The 26847-nt window shown below is 42.5% G+C and overlaps 3 protein-coding genes across 7 annotated transcripts in view; all 3 read left to right on the forward strand.

Annotated features, from left to right (window-relative positions):
• LOC138963743 (proline-rich transmembrane protein 3-like) overlaps positions 1–2752 on the forward strand; it is a 31802-nt gene extending 29050 nt beyond the window's left edge. For both annotated transcript variants that reach the window (XM_070335595.1, XM_070335602.1), the window contains one exon: positions 2270–2752. In XM_070335595.1, the coding sequence (XP_070191696.1) occupies positions 2270–2462 (193 nt within the window). In that variant the 3' untranslated portion in view covers positions 2463–2752. The remainder of the gene's footprint in view (positions 1–2269) is intronic.
• LOC138963716 (uncharacterized) overlaps positions 1–26847 on the forward strand; it is a 51872-nt gene extending 25025 nt beyond the window's left edge. Inside the window, exons 2-5 of one of the 4 annotated variants that reach the window (XM_070335578.1) lie at positions 15404–15445; positions 19368–19652; positions 22665–23273; positions 24120–26847. In XM_070335578.1, the coding sequence (XP_070191679.1) occupies positions 19392–19652; positions 22665–23273; positions 24120–24878 (1629 nt within the window). In that variant the 5' untranslated portion in view covers positions 15404–15445; positions 19368–19391 and the 3' untranslated portion in view covers positions 24879–26847. The other 3 variants (XM_070335567.1, XM_070335584.1, XM_070335572.1) reach the window with 3 other exon arrangements.
• Positions 3808–4604, forward strand: LOC138967086 (mucin-20-like). The gene is made up of 2 exons (XM_070339600.1): positions 3808–4242; positions 4500–4604. The coding sequence occupies exons 1-2, from the start codon at positions 3808–3810 to the stop codon at positions 4602–4604; spliced, it is 540 nt and encodes a 179-aa protein (XP_070195701.1).

Here is a 26847-nt window from a genome sequence, read left to right on the forward strand (position 1 = left end):
TGACAAAGAAGACAACACCATGGACGTGGAATGAAAAGCATGACGCAGCCCTCGGAACGCTGAAAGCAGAACTCAGCAAAGCAACGACTCTTGCTTACTTCAATCCAGGAAAACCGACAGAGATCTACACCGACGGCAGTCCTGTAGGCATCTCTGCAGTCCTGACCCAAGACAAGCGCATCATCCAGTTTGCAAGCCGAGCGCTCACTCCAACAGAACAAAGATATTCACAGACAGAACGTGAAGCACTCGCCATCACATGGGCCTGTGAATATTTCCACATCTACCTGTTTGGTGCTACATTCACTGTCTACACTGACCACAAGCCTTTGGTCAGCATGTTCAACAACCCTCGTGCTCAACTCTCTGCTCGTGTTGAACGCTGGGTACTGAGAACACAGCCCTACGAAATGACTGTTCAGTACCGACCTGGTTTCGACAACCCCGCCGACTATCTGAGTCGACATCCAGTCCAACAGCATCCCAGCAGCAGAGAAGAGAAGATCGCAGAAGAGTATCTTCACTACGTTGTCGACACGTCCACTCCAAAAGCCATGACGTTAGACACAGTCATCTCAGAAACAGCGAAAGATGTCACTCTTACGGCAGTGATCAACGCAATCCTTACCAGTGACTGGGAAGCCAAAGACGACGTTGACACAAAAACTTTCAGAACCCTCTACTTGTGTCGTTCAGAACTCTCACTCAGTCACAACGCATCAGTTCTACTCAAGGGTACACGCATCGTTCTCCCAGAGTCTCTTCATCTTCAAGCTGTGAAAGTCGCTCACACTGGACATCAAGGCATCGTCAAGACAGTCGCCCTGCTTCGAGAAAAGGTTTGGTTCAGAGGAATGCAAGCGACTGTTGAAAAAGCGGTGAAAAAACTGCTTAACCTGTCAAATCTCCACTCCCACACCAGCCAGAGAACCGCTGAAGATGTCTCCACTGCCCACAGCACCTTGGTCTGAACTGAGTGCTGATTTCGGAGACGCACCCAACGGAAACATTCTCCTTGTCATCACAGATGAATATTCCAGATTCACCGTTGTTGACATTTTGCAATCAACATCCAGCCGGAGTGTGATTCCACGTCTCGACAAGATCTTCGCAGAATACGGCATACCAGATGTTCTGAAGACAGACAATGGCCCACCATTCAACAGCCACGAGTTCGCGACATATGCAACACACACCGGGTTCAAGCACAGGAAGATCGCGCTTTCGTCCTAGTCTCTCCTTGTGGTTGTTAGTACTTTCTTCCCCCTCCCCCTCCCTTTTCTTTTTTTCTCTTCTGTAGATTCGTTTGTTCCTATTTAGTTCCCCATCCCCATTCTTTCAATTTGTTCTTCTGGTTTATTGTTGTTATGTCCACCATTACGAAAATGTGTGTACTTTAGTATTTTTCTGGTCACGTGATATAAGCCTTTGCTTGAGTGCGTGTCCTAGCTGTGTGTTTCGAACTGTTCATGCGAAGAAATTCTGAATAAAATTTTGTTTAAACCAAGTAGGTGGGGTCAAGCAGTTGGCTTTGAAATCACAACAGATCCGATCCCGCGGCTGCGTACCTCCCATTTGCGTGGCACCCAGTTTCGTTTCGTGCACCTCAGACCAGGGGTCGCGCTGACTTTGAGTGATTTGATGTGTGCAAGCTGACGCAAAAGAAGACCTATTTAGGGCAGAAATATGACTTAAATGCGTATGGCACCTGAAAAAGAAGCAATATTCACCTGAACAAAATGCATTTGTGATGCAGAATTGTGCAGTGAGCGTGACCCCTGAGGGCACTTACAGTGAGCGTGACCCCCGAGGGCTCTTGATTGTTCCTGAAGTTTACATTTACACTATTTCTACCAAAAGAGGTGTTTCCATTCGTCAACAATCTAGAGCTATTTGGTTGAGTAAGCTATCTACTCATGACGTCATGTAGGAAAACGTGTCGGTGTCAAATTGAATTCCAAACCTTTTTTTTCCGTCAGCGTTTTCAATGATCTACATGTGATTACTTGTGATTACGATCGGATTGACACCTTAGCTTCACGCCGCCTTCTTTCTACCCTTTTCGTTTTTACATTTACAATTTTGATTAATTGATGGGTAGTCTCCAAGAAACAGTTTCTCTGCTATAAACCATATTCTTAAAGTTTTCCACAAACTGACCTCGATTAAAACTGAATGGAATTTACAAGATTGAAAACATGTACAATGTGTACAATACGTACAGAACACATGACATTGAACACTGACACTCTTTCAATTTCTCCCCAAGGTTCCTGGAAGTGTCAGCCTGCAGCCTCGTTCTGATGCTCTTCTTCCGGTCAGGCAAGGAAGGTTTCTGCGATCGGTGTCGTTGGTGGAGAAGAAACATCAGTGAGTCGGAGAAAGCAGTGGAACCATCGTACACTACTACGGTCGCTACGATCGGGGAGCGTCGGTCCACTGTTGGTGCTTTGCAGACATAGAACTTGTACAAAAATGAGCAAGGGAGGGAACTTGTGAAGGGATTGGTGTGACCTCTTCTTTCCCCTTATGATTCAACTTGCACTTCATGTAATCAACAGGAAAATGAGAAATATGGATGTTTTGAGAAATATGGATGTTGTATTTGAATATGTTGTAAATTTTGATGGTGATGGTAAATGTATTTTTTTATTTTTTATGTGAGAAAAAATTTCTGACTGTTTTGATGTGACAGCTACTTTCTATTGTAATTTAAGGTATTGCCATACTTCGAAGTACAATGACATTATATAATCTGCAAATGTTTTCACTCCCGTGAAATAGCAGATTACAGCTTGTGCAAAGCAAAGTTTTTGATCCCTGACAGGAGTTGAACCTGCCTCTTCAATCCCGAAGGATTAACGTTTACCACTAAACTACAGGGATTGTAGATTTTTTTTGCACAAGCTCATCTTTTGTAATGGGAACACAACAAATACATGTAAAGCATACACCATTTGTTAGCATCACAATGAAAGCATCAAGCAACAACAAAACACTGTACTTCAAGAAATGGCACTTGGCATCATAAAAAATATAATATGCCACTATAGAAAGCCAAAGGAAAAAGGCTAATAATGTTTATTATCATTATGCACCCAGCCTCACACACGTTTAAAGCACTACTTAGCAGCTGAAGCAAACAGCAATGTAATGATTTTACAAAGGAAGGCATTAAAGCAAAGCACTATGGTAGCACCATTTAAAAGAATAAGCCAATAGAAATTACAATGATGTTACACTGTTGGTATGTATCCAAAGGAGGGGGATTCAAAGCACATGGAACATGTAAAGCACAATACCAGCACATTTCAAAAAAAAGCAATGCAAAATACTGTTGGTTCCTTTTGAAGTTTTGTTTTGCACCGCGTCTAAGACCGTTTGATCGGTGATGGTAGAAGGATGCTGGAAGGGTTTGAGTGTCGGAAAACGACCTTGTATGAAAGTGTGAATGTGGGTGTTTTGTTTTCTGTCTGCGTACCATTCACGCTCCCATTTTTCAACGACAGTCACACCCACATCTTCTCGCAAGTATTCGGTCATGTTGGCTGTGTGCTCTCTGAGTTCAACTAGCGTCTTTCCGGAGACAGGGTTAGTCGTTTTACCGGCGGTCACAGAACAGTCGTGACCGTGAAACAAACACCCGTGAAACTGATAACAAATTTGATTTGTTGCATCCCAACCATCAATTCTAATCTTTTTTCGTCCAAGGGCCTTCTCTTTCGCGTTAAACTTATGTTGAAGATGGATTCGTTCTGATTCCATGACCCTATGGTAGCAAGTGATCGGCTGACGGCTCAAACCACTATGGTAGCAAGTGATCGGCTGACGGCTCAAACCACTATGGTAGCAAGTGATCGGCTGACGGCTCAAACCACTATGGTAGCAAGTGATCGGCTGATGGCTCAAACCACTATGGTAGCAAGTGATCGACTGACGGCTCAAACCACTATGGTAGCAAGTGATCGGCTGACGGCTCAAACCACTATGGTAGCAAGTGATCGGCTGACGGCTCAAACCACTATGGTAGCAAGTGATCGGCTGACGGCTCAAACCACTATGGTAGCAAGTGATCGGCTGACGGCTCAAACCACTATGGTAGCAAGTGATCGGCTGACGGCTCAAACCACTATGGTAGCAAGTGATCGGCTGATGGCTCAAACCACTATGGTAGCAAGTGATCGACTGACGGCTCAAACCACTATGGTAGCAAGTGATCGGCTGACGGCTCAAACCATTATGGTAGCAAGTGATATTTTATCGGCACGTTTAAGACAAAAGTAAATAATAAGAATTCAATCAAGACTGTTCACATGAATGATGATATCAAAGTGAGTGCATGTATTGTTATTCGTCGCGATATAACCTTCGTGGTTGAAAACGACGTTAAACACCAAATAAAGAAAGAAAGATGTATTGTTATGTTGCCAGACGCCAAGACTCGTGGTTTTAAAGTAAAATGGGACTTACTACTTCACGTATCCCACGTCATTTTCCAGCATCCACTGGAAGGTCTTGCAGCTGTACTGCCCGAATATCAGTCTCAGCTGTCCCAAGTATTGGACTTCGGAGGGTGTCGCAGTCCATTGGTGGCACTGCCGTAAAGCTGAAAATAACAAAGCAAAAGCTTTTAAAAGTTTGAAGTTTTTGTGTTGCTGTGGTTTTATTGAGAAACTTTTAAAACATTTATTATGTACTAATTATACCCAGAGCACTGTTTGTTTGGTATGCTGTCTTGGAGAAATGAGACTGCTATTTATAAGAATTAAGCTAATATAATCACACTATAAAACTGACAAAGAGCAAGCGTGCATACCTCTCTCAATGGCAGTCTCCTCTATGCATTCACAATTTGGAGCAGTCGGTGGCCTCTTTGCGTTTTTGGCCCTACTTCCTTCAATGCTTCTAGTCATCCTGCACTGCTGCCTATCAGCTAGCAGGGTGCTGTTATGGATGCTTAGGGAAGGTAGCAGCGGGTCTGTACGGTCACTGTAACATTAACACAACCAAATACATGAATAAATAATGCTCCCATGGGGTCGCCTTCACGCGGCGGGAGTGTTTTTACCAAGCTACCCCACCCCTTTACTTCTCTTCTTTTGTCTTATTTCTGCCTTACCAGTCCTTTCACCTATATTTCCTTCCAAGAAAACTCTCCCTACTATTCCCTGCAGTTTTCCAATTCTTTTCTTGTTGTCTTATTTCTACCTGACTGGATCCATCACCTTTATTTCACTTACCAAAAGTCTTCTTTTCCATATCCTTATTTCTCTGCACCCCGCATGTCGTAAGAGGCGACTAACAGATTCTGTTCCTCCTTTTGCCCTTGTTAAGTGGTTCTTGATAGAATGTGGTCAATGTTTGTAAGGATTTTGGTCAAGCAGTGTGTAAGAGATGTTTGGTCCTTTGTACTGGAAACTTGCATTCTCCCGGTGAGGTCATATATATTGTACTACGTTGCAGGCCCCTGGAGCAATTTTTTGATTGGTGCTTTTGTGAACAAGAAACACTTAACAGGTGGCTCTATCCCATCTCCCCCCTTTCCCCTATCCCATCTCCCCCCTTTCCCCCGTCGCGATATAACCTTCGTGGTTGAAAACGACGTTAAACACCAAATAAAGAAAGAAAGAAAAGAATAAATAATGGAATATAGGATGAAGGTAATTTAAACCAGTAGTACCAACAACAAACTTTATTCAGACATCTGTGTGAACAAGTACACACAAGTCCCCAAACATTTATTCCCAAATAAACAGTAATTGAAACACTAAGTTTTACCAAAAGAAGCACTGCAGTGGGGAGTGGGGGGGGGGGGGGGGGTCGCGGTTGAATGATGTGCCCCCCACTTCCCAGATCTTTTCCTAGTTCAGTGGTTGTGACTTGTTCTGAGTTATCATTGTATGTACACATGCATTATAATTGTATCCGTCGCGATATGACCTTCGCGGTAGAAAACGACGTTAAACACCAAATAAAGAAAGATATAATTGTATTTATTAACATACCTCATGTCTGCATTGGATGTGTTGACATTCTGTCCACGTCACTGGAACACACAAACTGTGACAAAGCAAAATACATATGATATTAACATGTATTCTTCAATCAGTTGGCTTCATTCACCCACATTTTAAGCCAAAAGAGTCATATTTAAAGAATGTAAACAAAAAAACCCTCTCCTTTCAAATGTGTACTTTCTGGGGTTTTTCCTCTGCATATTTCAGGATCAAGAAAGAAAACCAGTAATACTTGATATTTGACCTAATGTATGGCCCTACACAGTGTCTAAAAAATATCCCTCATCCTCATATAATGTCAATAATTAAGTGCCCATAAATCCTTCAAAGAGAACATCGAATTGGTAGCATTTCAATGAGTGAATAACACGGTTCTGACAACATCACCAACTACTATGAATACCAGACTTAAGCTACTATGCACCCTCATGTGACAATACTTCGATAAGTGCCCATATATCCGTCAAAAACAACTTCGACTTAGTCGCATTTCAATCAAAACAATGAACAAAACCGAGTCGGTTGTCGAGTGCACCTGACCTCAATTCACCAGTGTGAGAGTTAATACACACTGATCATGACGATATCAACAACTACCAGAGACTGTTGGGAAGCTATCCCTCACTTAGATAGAACAATCCTTCGATTTGATTAACTGTAAGTGTGGCAGGCAGTATATTTTGACATAACTTTATTTATTTGTGTCCTTTAAAAGAATAATCTTTTCATGTGCCTGTGCAGGAATCAGTTGCCTGCTTCTTATTTGTTAAAATATGCTTCATTGAAGTGCCTATTGTTTGTATGGCAAGTTTTCATTGGCTTATGAGAACTGTGCTCTCATTGGCAGTTTAGTTGCCAATGTTGGCTTGGAAGACCACTTTTTTTATGAGTGAACTAAGCTCACTGCATTTTTTGGTATGCTGTCACCTGTGAGTGTCACTGTTACCACCTGAAGTCAACTGACAAGGCTCCTTTTGCTGTTTTGGTAAGTGAGATCGTGCTAGTATGAATGCTTTAGTTTAGTAAATAGATTGACTTAAAATGAATGAATGCTTTAGTTTAGTAAATAGATTGACTTAAAATGAATTGAATGACAGGACTGTTGAATGAAATTGTCTTATTATAATTGTATGCCAGTTTAGTTAGTTCAGTTTGAATGCTTTGGAATTCAGTTGGAAAGAAGGAATGTGAACATAAACTAGTTTGGAGCCAGCTTCTTTATTTTTGATGGCGTTTGTGTTGCTCATAAGTTACTTTCTATTTGAATAATGTGTCTAGGGAAATGTCAGTCTCAATTGCTACTGAAAGAAGGCACATGATGTATTTTTATTATTGGAAACAAAGAGTTGGCTTGTGTAATACCTGAGTTTGATATTTATTTTCATTGTCTACATATATGATGTGCACATAGTAATAATTGATGTAATACTTGTAGATTATACCCTGGCCAGACTGAGGAGTGAGAAACCCTCATAACTACAACTACAGTATTTTTGAGGTATGCAATATTTATTATTGCGGTGTGACATTCTTTATTCAAGAATAGACTTCATGTTAAATTATTCTCAGCATGTCAGATTCACATGTTGATGTTGTAAATTGGTTGCATTGTATACATATAATATTTACGTGTATGCCGTTTTGTATCGATGTCTCAGTGAAGCAATGTTGCTGAACTAAATGGAATATTTGATGTATATGTATACTTGTGAGAGCCGTAATTTGTTTTAATGTTTATGTGAATCAAATGAGGTAAACTATGTGTAGCTCACGAAGTGTAGCCTATGCGATCGTAACTTTGTCTGTCTGTGCGTGCGTGCGTATGTGCGTGTGTATGTCTGTGGTAGAAACTTTAACATTTCGTCATTTGAAGACGCCACATTATGGCGTAAGAGGGTTAGACGTCACGCGAAGGAATTACTGAAAGTCTCGGTCATTGTTATTTTGAGCGGGCCGAGACTAGTTGGCAGTCGTGTCCCTGTAAGTAGGCTACATGCAGACAGACAGATCTAGATCTAGTGTCTCGCTTTCTTGCACAGTTTCACCTATGCTTACTGTGTGTGTGTGTGTGTGTGTGTGTGTGTGTGTGTGTGTGTGTGTGTGTGTGTGTGTGTGTGTGTGTGTGTGTGTGTGTGTGTGTGTGTGACGGAGTGATTGAGTTTGTGTTACTGTTTGTCGATTTCTTACGTGAGCCTTGAAGGCTTCGCCTCTTGTTATTGATTTACAATCTTAGAACTTTATTGTACTGGAACACCACGTTTTCATTATTTTATTTACATGTGTTTCAGTTTTTTTTCCATGCGACTCTTTATGCCTTATGGTGAATAAAAAAAGCGAAGTCGGACTATCACACCGCCTTGTCTGAGTGCGAGACGGTTACATAAGCACTAAAACCAACTGGAATGTGTTCGATTTTGAGCAGACACTTTTAAGGTCCGCCATTTTAGATAGGCATGCATTCGACATGAATGAGAGTGAATACACACTGATTGTGACGATACCAACAACTAACAAGTCGCGTAAGGCGAAAATACCACATTTAGTCAAGTAGCTGTCGAACTCACAGAATGAAACTGAACGCAAGGCCATTTTTCAGCAAGACCGTATACTCGTAGCATCGTCAGTCCACCGCTCATGGCAAAGGCAGTGAAATTGACAAGAAGAGCGGGGTAGTAGTTGCGCTAAGAAGGATAGCACGCGTTTCTGTACCTCTCTTTGTTTTAACTTTCTGAGCGTGTTTTTAATCCAAACATATCATATCTATATGTTTGTGGAATCAGGAACCGACAAGGAATAAGATGAAAGTGTTTTTAAATTGATTTCGACAATTTAATTTTGATAATAATTTTTATATATTTAATTTTCAGAGCTTGTTTTTAATCCAAATATAACATATTTATATGTTTTTGGAATCAGAAAATGATGGAGAATAAGATGAACGTAAATTGGGATCGTTTTATAAATTTTTATTTTTTTTGACAATTTTCAGATTTTTAATGACCAAAGTCATTAATTAATTTTTAAGCCACCAAGCTGAAATGCAATACCGAAGTCCGGGCTTCGTCGAAGATTACTTGACCAAAATTTCAACCAATTTGGTTGAAAAATGAGGGCGTGACAGTGCCGCCTCAACTTTCACGAAAAGCCGGATATGACGTCATCAAAGACATTTATCAAAACAATGAAAAAAACGTTCGGGGATTTCATACCCAGGAACTCTCATGTCAAATTTCATAAAGATCGGTCCAGTAGTTTAGTCTGAATCGCTCTACACACACACACAGACACACGCACATACACCACGACCCTCGTCTCGATTCCCCCCTCGATGTTAAAACATTTAGTCATAACTTGACTAAATGTAAAAAGCATACCTGAGACTTTGGTTGAAAGCTATCACTCAGCTTGATGTGAATATCCATCGAATTGATTGAATCTTTAAGCATTAAAACCAACTGGAATGAGTTTCATTTCTAGCAGACACTACTTTGGCAGCCATCTTGAGAGACACTCGCCATGAGTGGAAAGTAAGCTGCGTTGTGATTGGTCAGGATTCTACAAGTTGTAGAAAGATATGCAATCAGAACGCAGGGCTGAAAAAGACATTGTAGAAAAGCAAGAGCTGTCATTGGTCAGAATTCTACAACTTGTAGAAACATTGCACTTTCTACGAGCCGACGTCTGCGATCCACGTGGAAGCAACGCAAAGAAGCAGAAACACGCTAAGAGGAGGGGGGGGGGGAGTTGCCAGTGGTGGTCCAGGGGGATGTTCCCCCTGGCGGGGTCAAGGGGCAGAGCCCCTTGTGGGGGTCAGGGGGCAAAGCCCCCTGAAGCTGATGGGTAGGTCATATTCTTAGATAGGAAAATGGTCGCTCCTTGCATGAAACGGCATAAAATAAATAGAACTTAAACAATGACCACGAGTTGATTACTGGAAAATAAACCACGAGACATATCGCGCGTATTCCGTGGGTACAGTTCTAAGCGCAGGGATTTATTTTTTATTTTTTTAATATTTATTTTTTTAATATTTATTTTTATGCAATTTATATTGCGCACATATTCAAGGCGCATGGATTTGTTTATACCCATGAGGTTAGGCGACATGCCGAGTCTCAGTGATTATTAAAAATAATGGTCGAAGTTAGCGGATCATGAAAAATGCGAGCTTTAGCGAGCTTTTTCATGACCGCGAACCGGCTGAGACCATTATTTTTTATAATCACTGAGACGAGGTGTGTAACCTCTTTATTCCTCCTTTCTTCAGTTATTCAAAGAAAAGAGGAGTTTTTTTGCGAAAGTTTGATGGAATCCTAATCACTCAACCAGTCAACCTGCGCAGGCGATCGGTTATTGCGCGGTTGTATAGTTCCGTGCAAATCATTCCATTCTGTTAACACATCTTGTCAGTTTTCCTATTTTGGACTAAAATCAAGTACACAGATATGCTGTTATTCTACTGTGGCGGCAAAGGCAGATATTGTGTGTTCTGTATATGTTTTGGTATCGCTTAGGATAATGTTCTTTCGTCAAATGGGACTAGCAGACGAACTGTTGCACCCGTGTTCCAACGTTAAAAACTGTATGAAGTTCAGTTTTCTGGGGAAAATAGTGTATGAAACCGCTTTATGTTGTTTAAATTGATGAGATGTGTGCATTTGGTTGCGTGTGATCTGTTTATTAAATGAAATATTGTTGAAAACTGACCGTCGGATTGCAGTCTGTTGTCGAAGAAACTGAGTGAAAAGAAATTTGAAAGGGGAACTACTCTTGTCGCTAGACAAAGTATGAGAGTTACTTGCCTTGGGAATTTGCTTGTGATGAACGTTTGTGCACAGCAGATCTAGATTCAGAAAACAACCAAACTCATGGATTTTACATGGAGATTCATGTGTTCAAGCCTGTAGTTGTTAATTTAAATGCGGTATGTTTGTATTGTTTGCTCCATAGATGTATACTTCGTACATTAGAGCGTTCGGAACTTTTCAGTCGCAAAAGTAGTACCGACGCAGAACAGCTTCTCAACCCATTGCGCTATCGAGGATTCAGGCTGTTGCTGGGTCGTTATTTGTTTGGTTGCTGGGTGTTTATCGAAAAATAACTAGCTCTACAAGTTTACAGAGGTAAAGAAGCAGAGGGTGGAATAAAAGCCTCATATTGATTGATTGATTGATTCTCAGGCCAGATATTGGATCACTCCGACGTATCCTCTACCCTTTACTTACATGGGTTTTTACGTGACTGAGACCGTTACAATGAAGAAACACGCATTCTTGTGTGACATAAGTTATGTGAGCTTTACCTACTGTGAAGGTCAAACCACACACGATACTGCAATTCCAAATTTCACAGTAAGTTGGAACTACAGTAAACTTTTTATGTAAAATGTTAAATTTTAATGCCTAATGTAAAGCGCCATGAGACTGCCATTCGGCGGTGAACAACGCTATAAAAGAATGTTTTATTATTATTATTATTATTATTATTATTATTATTATTATTATTATTATTATTATTATTATTATTACATTATTAATTTGTCTTTTCACGGTACAATAACAGAAAGACATAATATAACTGTAAACTAAAATTCAGAATGTCGCTGTCCCTTGCTTGTTAACGAACTTAACTTATACAACGTCGGTCTTTTAATGTTACCACAGAGGTTTTAGTTTTACATACGCGATGTTTTACGCAAAATAACAACAACAAACAAACAAACAAACAACAAGACGAAAAGCCCTGGATCGTATAACACGCCATGAGATCGAAAATCTCTTCAGACGTGAAAGTGTAAAGGCACAGTAAGCCTCCCGTAAACCATCACAGATACTGTCAGGCTTTTACACAATACAAACACCCTTTTATTTGAACACTCGCTTCTTGAGAACATCCTAGGTGCCCTCCGTAAAGAGCGAGCAATTTTCAAAGAATTTATTTTTGCGTGGTTTATTTTACCCCTGAGCCATCGTGAACCCGTGTGATCCAGTTTCCTGTTTTTCACAATGCAGTCGTCAGTTAGTAATTTGAATGCGACTCGCTGTGAGCTTTGTAGGGCACCTAGGATATTCCCGTTTGGTGAGCGTTCAAATGGAAGGGTGTTTGTACTGTGTGTAAAAGCCTGACAGTATCTGTGATGGCCCCTTTACGAGAGGCGCACTGTGCCTTTAATCCATTGCTGAGCAGAAGAGATATCTCTATCTATTTATTATGTTAGTTTCATTGTGATTCAGTGCTCTTGACCTGTGTTCGCGAAAAGCAAACAAACAAATCCGAAGTAAAATTTAAATGAGTATTAATACTCTGTGCGTGCGTGTGTGTGTGTGTGTGTGTGTGTGTGTGTGTGCGTGCGTGCGTGCGTGCGTGCGTGCGTGCGTGCGTGTGTATGTGCGTGCTGAGTGCGCGCGCGTGTGTGTAAGTGTGAGCGTGCGTGAGTGTGGTTGGTCGTGAATGCGTGCCTGCCCGCTTGTGGTTGTATCTGGTCTGTGGGTTTACATGCTGGGAATGGAGATAGTTCTGATAAGAAGCATCAGACGAAGAAGTTCCCGCAAGAGGAATCCGGGTGTATGAACAAACTCACGCATCACAAAAGTTATAGAGAGGAATTTTATTTGATGTCATGTATTATTATCCCCTTGCTGAGACTTTCGTTCCGCTTCCTCGCAATGGAAACCTAGTCGCAACAACAGTCGCGCTACCCAGCACTTTTGACAAAATGACCGAGGTCTTTACGTGACACGGCGTTGGAATATATCTTTATAATATAGATACCGTCTCTCATAAAGTTGACCCGTGTCAACCGGTACCCGACGTGAATTTGAACCTTTGACCCGAGAATCACAAGTCCAGTCCTACAAGTGTCATAGAAAAAAATGTTAATTCACCAATGCCCTTGAAAAACAGAGTGGCTTTACGATTGAAAGCAAAAGCGAAGAGTAAACAGCATGGGCCTTTATATCCTGTTGCGGTGAACCAATGAGCGACTATGGTTTACTTTTACCGTTTTCACTTGTTGACGGATGTACTCGGTAACTGATACCACAGGTATTTGAATTTCCATTGGTGAAATATTTGCCTTGCAGTTTCGTTCGCAGTGGCCTAATGGATACGACGTCGGCATCCCAATCAGAAGGTCGTAAGTTCAAATCCCGGCCGCTACCGCCTGGTGGGTTAAGGGTTTAGATTTCGCCGATCTCCCAGGTCAACTCATGTTCAGACCTGTACACGCAGGCACAAGAACAAGTGCGCAAGGAAAAGATCCTGTAATCCATGTAAGAGTTCGGTGAGTTATAGAAACACGAAAATACCCAGCATGCTTCCCCTGAAAGCGGCGTAAGGCTGTCTGAATGGTGGGGTAAAACCGGTCATACATATAAAAACCCACTCGTGCAAAAACATGAGTGAACGTTGGAGTTTCAGCCCATGAACGAAGAAGAAGAAGAAGAAGAGAAGTTCTTCGGTCTGCTAAATGCAAAAGAGCAGTATTTGGTGCTGAACTGTAAACTAACTCTACTCCTCTTAACCTCACTGAAGCTATATGGGTAAAGTGCTGTTCACATTGCAGACTTTCTACCAACTTCCCCCCAACTTACAAGCGATTTTAGTCGGCGCCAAGTCAAATCAAAGTCGCTGCCTATGTGAACAGTACAAACGCTCAAACTCGTTTTAAGCAGCGATTCTCGGCCAGTTCAGCTGTCGGAGCTGCCTCCTAATGCGAGAAGAGCAGGTGTGATAGCTAATAATTATTATAACTCAGCGGATAGAGCTAACCAATCCGGCAGTAAGCGCGATAAGGAAAGTCTGCGCAAAATCTTCGCCAAGTCAGTCACGGCAGAGTCGAGCAGCGCTCAACTGAGTTTTCGAGTCGCTGCTAAATCTGGCCGAAGTCGAACCTAAATCGTCAGGGCCGTTCACACGGCAGACTTTTCGCCGACTTGACCGCGCCAACTCGGGAGCGATTTAAACCCGACAAAAGTTGGGGAAAAGTTGGTTGAAAATCTGCGATGTGAACAGCACTTAAATCCCCAGAACAACAATGCCAAGAGTTTCTGTTATACCCACATTAACATGTCGTGTGTTTTAACATGCACAAATATGACCACTTCAGCATCATTATAAACAGAGAAGCGGCTGATATTATGAGAGTTTGCTTTTATTGGGATAACACACGGGTTGTTTTACCGCTACTTGGTACAAGATAATTATATTTCCGCTCAAAGAACAATAAACCAAAGTCAACTCTCAAGTAGGCACACAAACAAAGACTCACGCAGAAAAGGAGACTAAATGCACATGAATATATGTATACGTACGTATAAGAACGTATTTAGAAAAACCCGTCATCAACATTTTTTTTTTAATGAATGTGAAATCTTTTATGTTGTCGAAGTTTCGCCACCACGGGGTGATTCTTTAGGGCGATCGATGGAGGAGGAAATGATGGTGTAGGAGAATGAATGGAGTCATTGAAGAAGAAAACAAAATATATTAAAGAAGTAAAAAAACAACCTCGTATCACAAAAAAAAGAGTTTTAACACAAGCAGATCATCATAAATGATATTCCTGTGGTTTTAAAGAATGCTCTCTTCTGTACAAAAGCCTGTGCACACGCAGCGCATGATGTCTCATGCACAACCAGTTTGGGCAAACATTTGCTTACCCTTTTGTCAAATCCACACAAAGGAAATGCCCCATTAAAGCTTGGTGAAACCTCAGACTGAACTGTACATGGTACAAAGATCCGAGCATTCAATGCCGAACTTCATGAATGCTGTGTTCCATGTACAAACAGTATAGTAAGGCAGATTATGTGTGTGTACATGTATGTGAGTTTTCATTGTGTGTGTGTGTGTGTGTGTGCGTGTGTGTCTGTCTGGGTGTGTATTTCACACACACACCCCTCTCTCTCTCTCTCTCTGTGAGTTTTCATTGTGTGTGTGTGTGTGTGTGTGTGTGTGTGTGTGTGTGTGTGTGTGACAGTGTGAATCACGGACAAAAGGAAACGCTGTTTCATCTGTTTGTAACCAGTCATTTTACCCTGCCCGGTTTGCCATCTCGAGCGTTTCAGGATTGTCGCAATAGAGTGAATCACTTGCTTGGGGACTTTTTTCGAGCCACACTGCATACACACTGAATGAGAAAGGATTGAGCATTGGCGGATGTAAAAGCGGCCACGACTGGCTGAACACCAAAGATCCGGGTTTGAAACTTCATACTCTATTTTCGGCGTGAGCCTTCTTATCTGCAACGGGCAATGCTATATGTACTGTTTACAGTGAGTATATATATATATGCGTGGTGCTACTGTCTCTTGACACACTTGAAGCGGTGTCTGAATAATTATGTTGATCGTGCGCCAAGGGCCTTGAGCGTCTACAGTACTGGCGGGTTTATATCAGAAGTCCTGCAAATACTACATAGATTTTACGTGAGTATAATTTGATGCTACCAACGTTTGAATACTATGTTTTTTCATATATTCTATATGTACTATATATTTTCATATATAAATATTTAATACTTTGGCGTTTTCAAGTGTTTTTAGTGGAGCAAAACTTTTTGCTGTCAGGTTTATACAGGGTGACCCAAAACAAATGCAACCCACACACATGCTAATAACATCTACATCTGTTGACCGAATTATTTTAAATTTGGTATACATTAACTTCAGCTTATGCACGACCCTTCCACAAAGTGGCAACGTTTTCGATTTGATGGTCGATCTTTTCTGCAATTTCAAAGAAAGTTTCCAAATTCGGGGATCAACTTAACAGAGCGAGGTTTTACATTGAGCGGTAAACAACATTTACCTGATTTAAACCGTCCAGACTTTTACCCTTTGGATTATCTAAATGTAAAAGAACACCTCCCTTACCCACTAGTTCATCGGTTACTAGAAGAAAGCAGTTACAGCTAGGTTCAGGGCAATCCCTAGACAGGAAAGCGTTCTTGTCATTAACAATTTCGGAGATGTAATTTGGATTTTTTTTTATGACTCGGACCATTTTACCAACAGACAGGAAACTTTGTGGAATGGTCGTGAACAAACTGAAGTTTATGCACAACAATGAATATTTTCGCTGAACTCAAATGACTGTAAAAATGACCCCTTTCGTCGTAAAGTCACACTTGCGCAATGTCGCGCAAAATTCATCAATGACATAAACGCATTCCTCCATGGAAAATGCCCTGATCCTTCCTGTAATTACTCTATTCAAATCACTGATTGTATAATGTTGATAACGGTATACTAGGTCCTTCAAATAACACCTAAGATAACAATCTGGAGGGCTTTAATCGTGTAAGTTTGGCTTCCACTCATTTTCAAACCTCGTACTGTTGAGTCGATCCCCGAATTTGGAAACCTTTTTTAAAATTGTCCAAAATCCAAATCATTTAATCTACAAACTTGCCACTTTTTGGAAGGATCATGCGATAGCTGAAGTTAATATCCCCCAAATATTAAGTTATTCAGCAAACAGATGTTGATGTAATTAGCATTTTGGGGGGTTGCATTTGTTTTGGGTCACCCTGTACCAGGAATAATGTTTATACTATGCAGTGAGTTTAATTTGGTGTTACTCTCGTGTGAATACTGTAATACTACATTGATATTACATACAGAGAGTATAGGCCTAAGTGGGGCCCGGTAGCTCAGTTGGTAGAGCACTGGACTTGTGATCGGAAGGTCGCATGTTCGAATTCGGGCCGGGACGGACACGGGTCAACTCTATGTGCAGACCCAGAGACGGTCATTTTGCCATAAGTGCAGGTGGCTGAATACACCTAAACACGCAGACACCTGGGTAGCGCGACTCCGTTGCTGCTAGCTTTCCACTGGGAGGAAGCGACCCGAATTTCCCAGCGATGGGACAATAAAGAAATGAAATGAAAAATGAAAATGAAATGGTGTTACTCTCCCATAACAAAGTGTTAGCGCAAGGAGGTCGTTTGCAGACCAGCTGTGACCAGTTTTGAGCGGCGGCGCAGTAAATCTTGTCTGGAGTATTGCATTAATATACTGCATAGATTTTACAGTGAGTAAAGTGGGAGCTACTCTTTTTATTTGTTAATCAAGTTTCAACGGAGTCTACATTTGGAGGTCGTTTGCAAGCTAGGTGTTGTGCGTCGTGTACAGCTGTTATTGTGATATGAAGGTTGCACTCACTATTGGCACTGTGACAGTGTGGATTTGATACAAGTTTAAGTGTACCGATGTCTTGCTTCGGTTTTTAAATTGCCGGGTTTTTTCTTATCGTCTGTCTATCTGTCCTTGTTTCAGTCTCTGTCTGCCTGTCTGTCTGTCTGTTAGCCTTTCTGTCTGTTTTTGTGTCTGTCTGTCTCTCTCTGTCTCTCCCCCTATCTCTGTCTCTCTCTGTCTCGCCGTCTCCCTCTCCGCCTCTCTCTGCCTCTCTCTGTCTGTCTGTCTGTCTGTCTGTGTGTCTGTGTGTCTGTCTCAGTGTCTGTGTGTGTGTCTGTGTGTGTGTGTGTCTCTCTCTCTCTCTCTCTCTCTCTCTCTCTCTCTCTCTCTCTCTCTCTCTGGAATATACTGATATCATGCACATGTCTTCGTTTTTTCTTATGTTTTGTTCTCGTCTTTGTGTTTGTCTGTCTGTGCGTCTCTCTGTGTCTGTCTTTCGCTCATTCTTACCGAATCAATATTGACACACACAATGACGTTTATCCGGAGTATGCGCGATCTCTTGCTGATACTGTTTGACATATGTAGCCTACAAAGTGTGACCTCATTTAAGTCTGACTGAAAATTAAGGATCGACTGTTAGGTCAGACATATTCTTCGTTGCTTTGCACATTTTTCGTTTGCAATTCTATCTTTGTCAGACATTTACACAATCCCTTAACGTTATAAATCTAAGCTAACCCATTAACAAGTCGCGTAAGGCGAAAATACAATATTTAGTCAAGTAGCTGCCCTTTTTCAGCAAGACCGTATACTCGTAGCATCGTCAGTCCACCGCTCATGGCAAAGGCAGTGAAATTGACAAGAAGAGCGGGGTAGTAGTTGCGCTAAGAAGGATAGCACGCTTTTCTGTACCTCTCTTTGTTTTAACTTTCTGAGCGTGTTTTTAATCCAAACATATCATATCTATATGTTTTTGGAATCAGGAACCGACAAGGAATAAGATGAAAGTGTTTTTAAATTGATTTCGAAAAAAAAATTTTGATAATAATTTTTATATATTTAATTTTCAGAGCTTGTTTTTAATCCGAATATAACATATTTATATGTTTTTGGAATCAGCAAATGATGGAGAATAAGATAAACGTAAATTTGGATCGTTTTATAAATTTTTAATTTTTTTTACAATTTTCCGATTTTTGAGTCACTTGAGAAAAAGTGACTCTATGTAATCGGTCAGTGTTAGTCTGTCCGGCCGGCCGTCCGGCCGGCTGTCCGGCCGGCCGTCCGGCCGGCCGTCCGGCCGGCCGTCCGTAGACACCACCTTAACGTTGGACTTTTCTCGGAAACTATCAAAGCGATCGGGCTCATATTTTGTTTAGTCGTGACCTCCAATGACCTCTACACTTTAACGATGGTTTCGTTGACCTTTGACCTTTTTCAAGGTCACAGGTCAGCGTCAAAGGAAAAATTAGACATTTTATATCTTTGACAAAGTTCATCGGATGTGATTGAAACTTTGTAGGATTATTCTTTACATCAAAGTATTTACATCTGTAGCCTTTTACGAACGTTATCAGAAAAACAAGGGAGATAACTAGCCTTTTCTGTTCGGCAACACACAACTTAACGTTGGGCTTTTCTCGGAAACTATAAAAGTGACCGGGCTCAAATTTTATGTGAACGTGACTCATTGTGTTGTGAATAGCAATTTCTTCCTGTCCATCTGATGCCTCATATAATATTCAGAACTGCGAAAGTGACTCGATCGAGCGTTTGCTCTTCTTGTTAATGACCAAAGTCATCAATTAATTTTTAAGCCACCAAGCTGAAATGCAATACCGAACCCCGGGCTTCGTCGAAGATTACTTGACCAAAATTTCAACCAATTTGGTTGAAAAATGAGGGCGTGACAGTGCCGCCTCAACTTTCACGAAAAGCCGGATATGACGTCATCAAAGACATTTATCAAAAAAATGAAAAAAACGTTCGGGGATTTCATACCCAGGAACTCTCATGTCAAATTTCATAAAGATCGGTCCAGTAGTTTAGTCTGAATCGCTCTACACACACACACAGACACACACACAGACACACACACAGACACACGCACATACACCATACCCTCGTTTCGATTCCCCCTCGATGTTAAAATATTTAGTCAAAACTTGACTAAATATAAAAATGAACCGAACATAACTTTTTCCAGCAACTTCCAGTTAGACCAGCTAGAATGGACCGTTCAGCGCTTCTGGTCTTCTCCCTTGGAATCTTCTTTCTTTCCTTCGCCTCCGCTTCAACTTCGTCATCATCATCTGACTTTTGGACCAGCCTTTCTCCAGCTTGGCAGAGCAGCTGTGACGTACAATATGACGTGGATAATGACGTCAATGCTACCCTTAACTGTCACGTGACCAGACAGGATCGTGGCCTCTTGCGATTGGCTGATCTAAGAACTGCTCTTGGGAGTGGGGCGAACTCAACTGGGCTGAAGGTATGTGGAATTGCTGCTTCCGGAAATGGGAGTAAAGTGTGGTTAAAAATCGTTACGCTTGAATACCTGGCAGGAATACAACACTTAATCGTGATGAAAACATTTATAAATAACACAAGAGAGAGAAAGAGAGAGAGAGAGAGAGGAGGGCAGAGAGAGAGAGGTATAGAGAGAGTGCGAGAGGGATAGAGAGAGGAGGGCAGAGAGAGAGGGAGAGAGAGAGAAAGAGGGAGAGAGAGAAAAAAGGAGGAGAGAGAGAGGAGGGCAGAGATAGAGAGAGAGAGGAGGAGGAGGGCACTACAGTAAGCATACGAGAGAGAGAGAGAGAGGGGGGGGGCAGAGAGAGAGAGAGAGAGAGAGAGAGAGGGGGGGAGGAGGGCAGAGAGAGACGGGGAAGTGGGGGGGCACTACAGTAAACGTAAAAGAGAGAGCGCAGGGCCGGACTACCGGGGGGGTTATGGGGGTTGCGCAACCCCCCCGCCCCCCCCTAGCCTAAACATGTACCTTACTTATTTAATTTTTTTTTATTATTGCTTATTTTATGCCGTTTCATGCAAGGAGCGACCATTTTCCTATCTCAGAATATGACCTACCCGTCAGCTTCAGGGGGCTTCGCCCCCTGACCCCCACAACGAGGGGGGGGGGGGGGTGGGGGGGGGGTGGGTTCTAGGGTTTCCGGACCCCCCCCAGCCAAAAAATAAAAATATTGAATGAGGTATGCATTTCTTTATTTTACATTGAGTTTCAATTTTTGGGGTATTAATCAGTGACAAAATCTGCTGCCTGAAACTGGTAATGATCATCCTCAGAATGCACCAGATTGCACCATTTTGCATCCTTTTTTTCAACATTTTCCGGGGGGGCATGCCCCCGGACCCCCCTAGCAAGCTAGGCGCTTCGCTTCGCGCCTTCACACCCATATCTTCACAATATACTTTTGAAATATACCAGTCATAAAATGAACTGATCCGCCCCTGCCGCCAGGGGGGACATCCCCCTGGGCCACCACTGGCAACACCCCCCCCCCCCTCCTCTTCGCCTAGTCCGGCCCTGGAGCGAGAACGAGAGAGTGAGAGAGAGAGAATAAGCGAAAAAGGAAAGAAAAACCCAAAATTGGATTTTAAGCATCTTATCTCTAAGAAAAGAAAAACAAAACTTGACTAATATAACAAAACAAACGACGATTTAATCGACAACAATCTATATGCAGTGGTCTTCCTTCTTTGAATGATCATGAGCAGTTCTTAGCTCATATCACGTACGAGAACTGTTATGGAGGTGAAATATATTCTCAGTTATGCATTGTACTAACTTGACATTTTAGAGTAACGGCACGAACAATAACGCCCCTTCTCTGCTCAGATTAATAGAAACGAGGCCATTCCGTCATTTCAACCTCATTAATAATCGTGGAAATAGACACCCGACCCTTTCAAGAGGAGATGATGCTGAAGGCATCGAGGGTGATACATGTATGATGACATGATCCCGAGAGAACTTCAGACCTTTAACATCTCCCTGCCGACAGAAGGGTTAGAAAAAGAACAAGATAGCATTCCTTTATATGGCATAAAACTCAGTTGATACACGGAAACACACTGGACTGCCTTTTATCCTTCATACCTGAGAGAGATCACTCATGAGATAACAATATTGTTCAAACCACACGTGTGTATATCATGTTAATAAGGTCTTGTCAAACTGGTCTGGCAGAGACCTGCTTTTTATATTTAGTCAAGTTTTGACTAAATATTTTAACATCGAGGGGGAATCGAAACGAGGGTATGGTGTATGTGCGTGTGTCTGTGTGTGTGTCTGTGTGTGTGTGTAGAGCGATTCAGACTAAACTACTGGACCGATCTTTATGAAATTTGACATGAGAGTTCCTGGGTATGAAATCCCCGAACGTTTTTTTCATTTTTTTGATAAATGTCTTTGATGACGTCATATCCGGCTTTTCGTGAAAGTTGAGGCGGCACTGTCACGCCCTCATTTTTCAACCAAATTGGTTGAAATTTTGGTCAAGTAATCTTCGACGAAGCCCGGGGTTCGGTATTGCATTTCAGCTTGGTGGCTTAAAAATTAATTTATGACTTTGGTCATTAAAAATCGGAAAATTGTAAAAAAAATAAAAATTTATAAAACGATCCAAATTTACGTTTATCTTATTCTCCATCATTTGCTGATTCCAAAAACATATAAATATGTTATATTCGGATTAAAAACAAGCTCTGAAAATTAAATATATAAAAATTATTATCAAAATTTTTTTTTCGAAATCAATTTAAAAACACTTTCATCTTATTCCTTGTCGGTTCCTGATTCCAAAAACATATAGATATGATATGTTTGGATTAAAAACACGCTCAGAAAGTTAAAACAAAGAGAGGTACAGAAAAGCGTGCTATCCTTCTTAGCGCAACTACTACCCCGCTCTTCTTGTCAATTTCACTGCCTTTGCCATGAGCGGTGGACTGACGATGCTACGAGTATACGGTCTTGCTGAAAAAGGGCAGCTACTTGACTAAATATTGTATTTTCGCCTTACGCGACTTGTTCATTGCTTATGATGCCATAGTCACCGAGACAAACGTCATGATGGAAACACTTTTGCCCCTGCTGTTTGCCCTGGAAGAGTTTTTAGAACTAAGACGTCACGCTACACTTTCTAAAGTGACGTTTCTTTTCTTTGACGTGAAAGATTGCATGAGGCTTTGGAAAGATCGAGGTTCCAAAAGAAGTGTCTTCATTTTGTACGCCTCGACTGCGGGACGTTTTGAGTAAAATACACGTAAGTACAGTAACTAGGTAGGATAAACAGAATACGTTATGGCTTGCTGTGTCGTGCCAGATTTACACTCGTTCATTTGTCAAATATTGAAAAGCTTTCGCTCGCAGTTCAGTATTTAAAACAGCAACTAAATCTGGTACGACACAGAAAGCCATGTAGGATTCTCTATCTATCTTTTAAAGAACTTTTTTTAGGTTTTTTGTTTTTCTTTGTTTGTGTAGATAGCTCTCAACCTGACCTGCGACACGGGAGGCATGGTCAGCCTGCCTTGGCCCATGAGAGCCCCTGGACTGGTCAAGCTGACCGTGGTCAACTGCGGGATGCTGGACAAGTACGCCGACTTCAACACCTCAGCGGAACAGATCCCAGACTCTCTGCGCGTGCTGGACGTGCGTGACTGCACATGGCTGAACAAGGCCGAGGCAGTCGACCGTGTCATCCGGAACTCAGAAATCGTCACGGGCGAGTACGAATGCGGCCAGGACAGCACCGTCCAGTTCCACCTCTATCGCAACGTGTCGGACATGGATTTAGACCTCAAGTGTTTCTCCGTGTTCGCCGACGCTTCGAAGAAGGGAAAATTTCAAGGACACTTGTCCGGCGACGTTGGTCAAATTCTCAGCATGAAGGAAACAGAGTTCAGCGATTTCATCAATTTCACTAAAACGTTGGGGGTGGAGTTCTCCGTCTGTGCTGACCGTCTGGTTGAGGTCAGACGCCGGAAAAACGAGGGTTCGAATTCGTCGAGGATTGATCCCATGGAGGATATGAGGTGGTCTAGGATCCAGCTGGACAAGATCAAAGTCAGCTGCAACTACGAACGTTTAGAGGTGAGGGTTGTTAGGTTGTGTTGGTCTGGTTGTGTGGTTTGATTGGGTGGTCTGTTGTTTTGGTTTGTTGGGCTGTTTTTTTTTAATGGTTGTTTGTTTACTCGGTTGGTTTATGTATAAACATTCTCTCTCTGTCAGGAGTGCCGGTGGTGTAGTGATCATGCGAGTGGATATTGTACTCTTGGCAAGCAAACAGGCACACACGCATTAACAACCAACAACGTCAAAAAAGGTCGATAAGGACTCAAACGAGAAGTTTAGAGAAACAAGTTTATGCACAGGAAGTTGAACATATAAAAGTTAAATCACACCAAGTCAAACAGATCACATGTGAGAATCGGTACAACGACAATCGACGTGAGCTGAACCCTTCGATCACACCTAAAATTAGAAGGGGGTACGGCGTACGAGTTCAAAGGAATGTCAACTCAACTAAATTCCCCGGATCATTCGGGTGCCTTCAAAGAACGAGTCCATCAGTCCGGCCCGTGGCTAGGTCTGTAATCATGCAGCTTGATTGGATGACGGTTCCGCCGCTGACGTAGCAACGAATGGTGGACCTCAGTTGATCTTTGACTGGTTCTTCTCTCTCTCTCTCTCACTCTCTCTCTCTCTCTCTCTCTCTCTCTCTCTCTCTCTCTTTTTCACACACACTCACACACACACACACACACACACACACACACACACACACACACACACACACACACACACACACACACACACACACACACACACACACACACACACACACACACACACACATATATATATATATTATAGTGTATTCAAACTCATACATTTCACAACCGACCTTTTAACAAGCGTTCTCCCTTGTGCTTGCAGGTAATGGACGAAAGCTACGCCTCAACTCTACACAGAAAGCACTTCGAGTACATGGTCAAAGACTCGAAGTACCCAAAGCTCAGAGTCCTCAACTACAGCCACATAGGCATCGATGAAGTCCCCGAAGAAATACGCGAGTGGAGAATTTTTTTCCACGAATCCAACCTTTCTGTCGTGGACCTGTCTCACAACAGAATCAAAGAGGTGGGCAGTATCCCTCCCTTCGCCAACCCCTTGGGAAACCAAACCACCAAGATCGACCTCCGCTTCAACGACATCAGGTGCATCTCAAAGACGATGTTCACAGACTGGGCCACCGTGCCAGGACTTTTCGTGGACATCAAAAACAACCCCATCGACTGCTGCTGCGGCGTTTCAGCTTTCAAAGAGCTCCTCGTGGTTATGCAGAACAGCTCCAAGTGGCCCGGACAGCCGCTGTTGACCTACTGGAAGGACCTCTCCACCATGCGGTGTGCGTATCCTCAGCACCTCGCTGGTCGCCTGATTGCTTCGTTAAACGTCAAAGAAGACCTGCATTGCAGTGAGGTATCTGTTGGACAAACGAAAGACGTTGATGTTGGGAGCGTTTCGCGTTCGCCGTTGGTGGCGGCGGTTGTCGTCCTGGCGGTTCTGGTGGTCGTCCTTGCCCTCGTCTTAGTGGTTCTGGCTGTCCGGAATCGCCGGAAGTTGTGTCACGGAGCCTCGACGTGGGATAAAAGTGCAAGCCTCCACAGCATCTCCGGCAAGAGCGCGGAGTAAAGCCTGTCCTTAACTGGGCGGAGTCGACTACGCGAAGTATACTTCGCGAAGCTGGTCGCACGGAGCTGTAATACTAAGTTTTCGGTAAAAAGACTTTGCGTAGTCTTCGCGAAGCTGGTCGCACGGAGCTGTAATACTAAGTTTTCGGTAAAAAGACTTTGCGAAGCTGGCCGCACGGAGCTGTAATACTAAGTTTTCGGTAAAAAGACTTCGCGAAGCTGGCCGCACGGAGCTGTAATACTAAGTTTTCGGTAAAAAGACTTCGCGAAGCTGGTCGCACGGAGCTGTAATACTAAGTTTTCGGTAAAAAGACTTTGCGTAGTCTTCGCGAAGCTGGTCGCACGGAGCTGTAATACTAAGTTTTCGGTAAAAAGACTTTGCGTAGTCTTCGCGAAGCTGGCCGCACGGAGCTGTAATACTAAGTTTTCGGTAAAAAAGACTTTGCGTAGTCTTCGCGAAGTCGACTTGGGGCTGAATGAAGGACCGCCTTAACGGACAGTACAGTAGGCGCTCCCTTTTACAACTTCCCAACAGATTGAGAGAAAAAAAAATCTTACAAGAAGAGAAATGTTGAATTGAAGATCGTTTTTTCTTTTGCTTAACAATGGGCTCACTTGTATTTGTGTGTACCTTTTTGTTTTTATAGCAATGTTCGAATATGGCGTCACGATCTTTGACAGTATGGTTTTCTTTGATCTGTCCAATTACTCAATTAGGCATGACATGGAGATGCAACTATTAGGGTTTGTTAAGCGACTGTGACTGCATGACCCATTGATGGATTAGCTGGCAAAGCTGTTCTCTCATGTTACCATACGCTTTTTTTTGTTTGTTTGTTTGCTTACCGCCCAGCCGACCACGAAGGGCCATATCAGGGCGGTGCTGCTTTGACATATAACGTGCGCCACACACAAGACAGAAGTCGCAGCACAGGCTTCATGTCTCACCCAGTCACATTATTCTGACACCGGACTAACCCCATAATGCCGGACGCCAGGCGGAGCAGCCACTAGATTGCCAATTTTAAAGTCTTAGGTATGACCCGGCCGGGGTTCGAACCGACAACCTCCCGATCACGGGGCGGACGCCTTGCCACTAGGCCACCCGTGCCGGTTACCATAAGCTACCAGCAGTTGTTTAAACATTGACTAGAAATAATGGCTACATTAGATGCCCTGAAACTCTTTCGCTGCATATAAGCTGGCAAGACATAATCCCAGGAAGGATTAAAATAAAGCTTTTCGTGGCCTCAAGGGCCAGTTAACCATTGTTAGGTTTCAGGGAACCCCACGGACGCTTTACCTACAGGGTCCCGGGACCCCCACTTGGAATTTTGACAGGGTCCACGGACTCCCTCAGCCGAGTTTTATAGGGTCCCAAGTGTCCACGGGCCCCTAAGCCCCCGAGTACTTAGTAAACATTATGATCACGCATATAGTGATATTAAGTGTCCTTTTTTGTTGCAATAGTCCAGGAGGACATTAAAAAAATTCCTTGTTGAATGTAACACACACGCGCACGCACACGCGCGCACACACACACACACACACACACACACACACACACACGCTTGCACACACACACACACACACACACACACACACACACACAAACACACACACACACACACACAAACACACACACACACACACACTGTACGATCAAACACACCGGGTGTCAGTCGACGTCATCCACACGTTTTAAATGGAAGCAAAGACAAAGTATCTTAGTAAAGTCCTCAGACTGTCAATGTTGTTTTTGATGTTATTGTAACTGTTTATTTCTCTGTTGTTACTGCTATGGTTGTCGTTGTTGGCGCTGTTGTTGTTTGTTGTTGCTGTTGTTTTTGTTTGTTGTTGTTGTTGTTGATATTGGTGTTGTTGTCTTAGTGTAGGCACAGAACGTTTCACCGACACGTCGTTGTATTGTGCGTATGTAGGTGAATATAATATATATATTTTGAAATCGC

This window comes from Littorina saxatilis, linkage group LG1 (genome assembly GCF_037325665.1).
Source record: "Littorina saxatilis isolate snail1 linkage group LG1, US_GU_Lsax_2.0, whole genome shotgun sequence".
NCBI classification, from domain to species: domain Eukaryota; kingdom Metazoa; phylum Mollusca; class Gastropoda; order Littorinimorpha; family Littorinidae; genus Littorina; species Littorina saxatilis.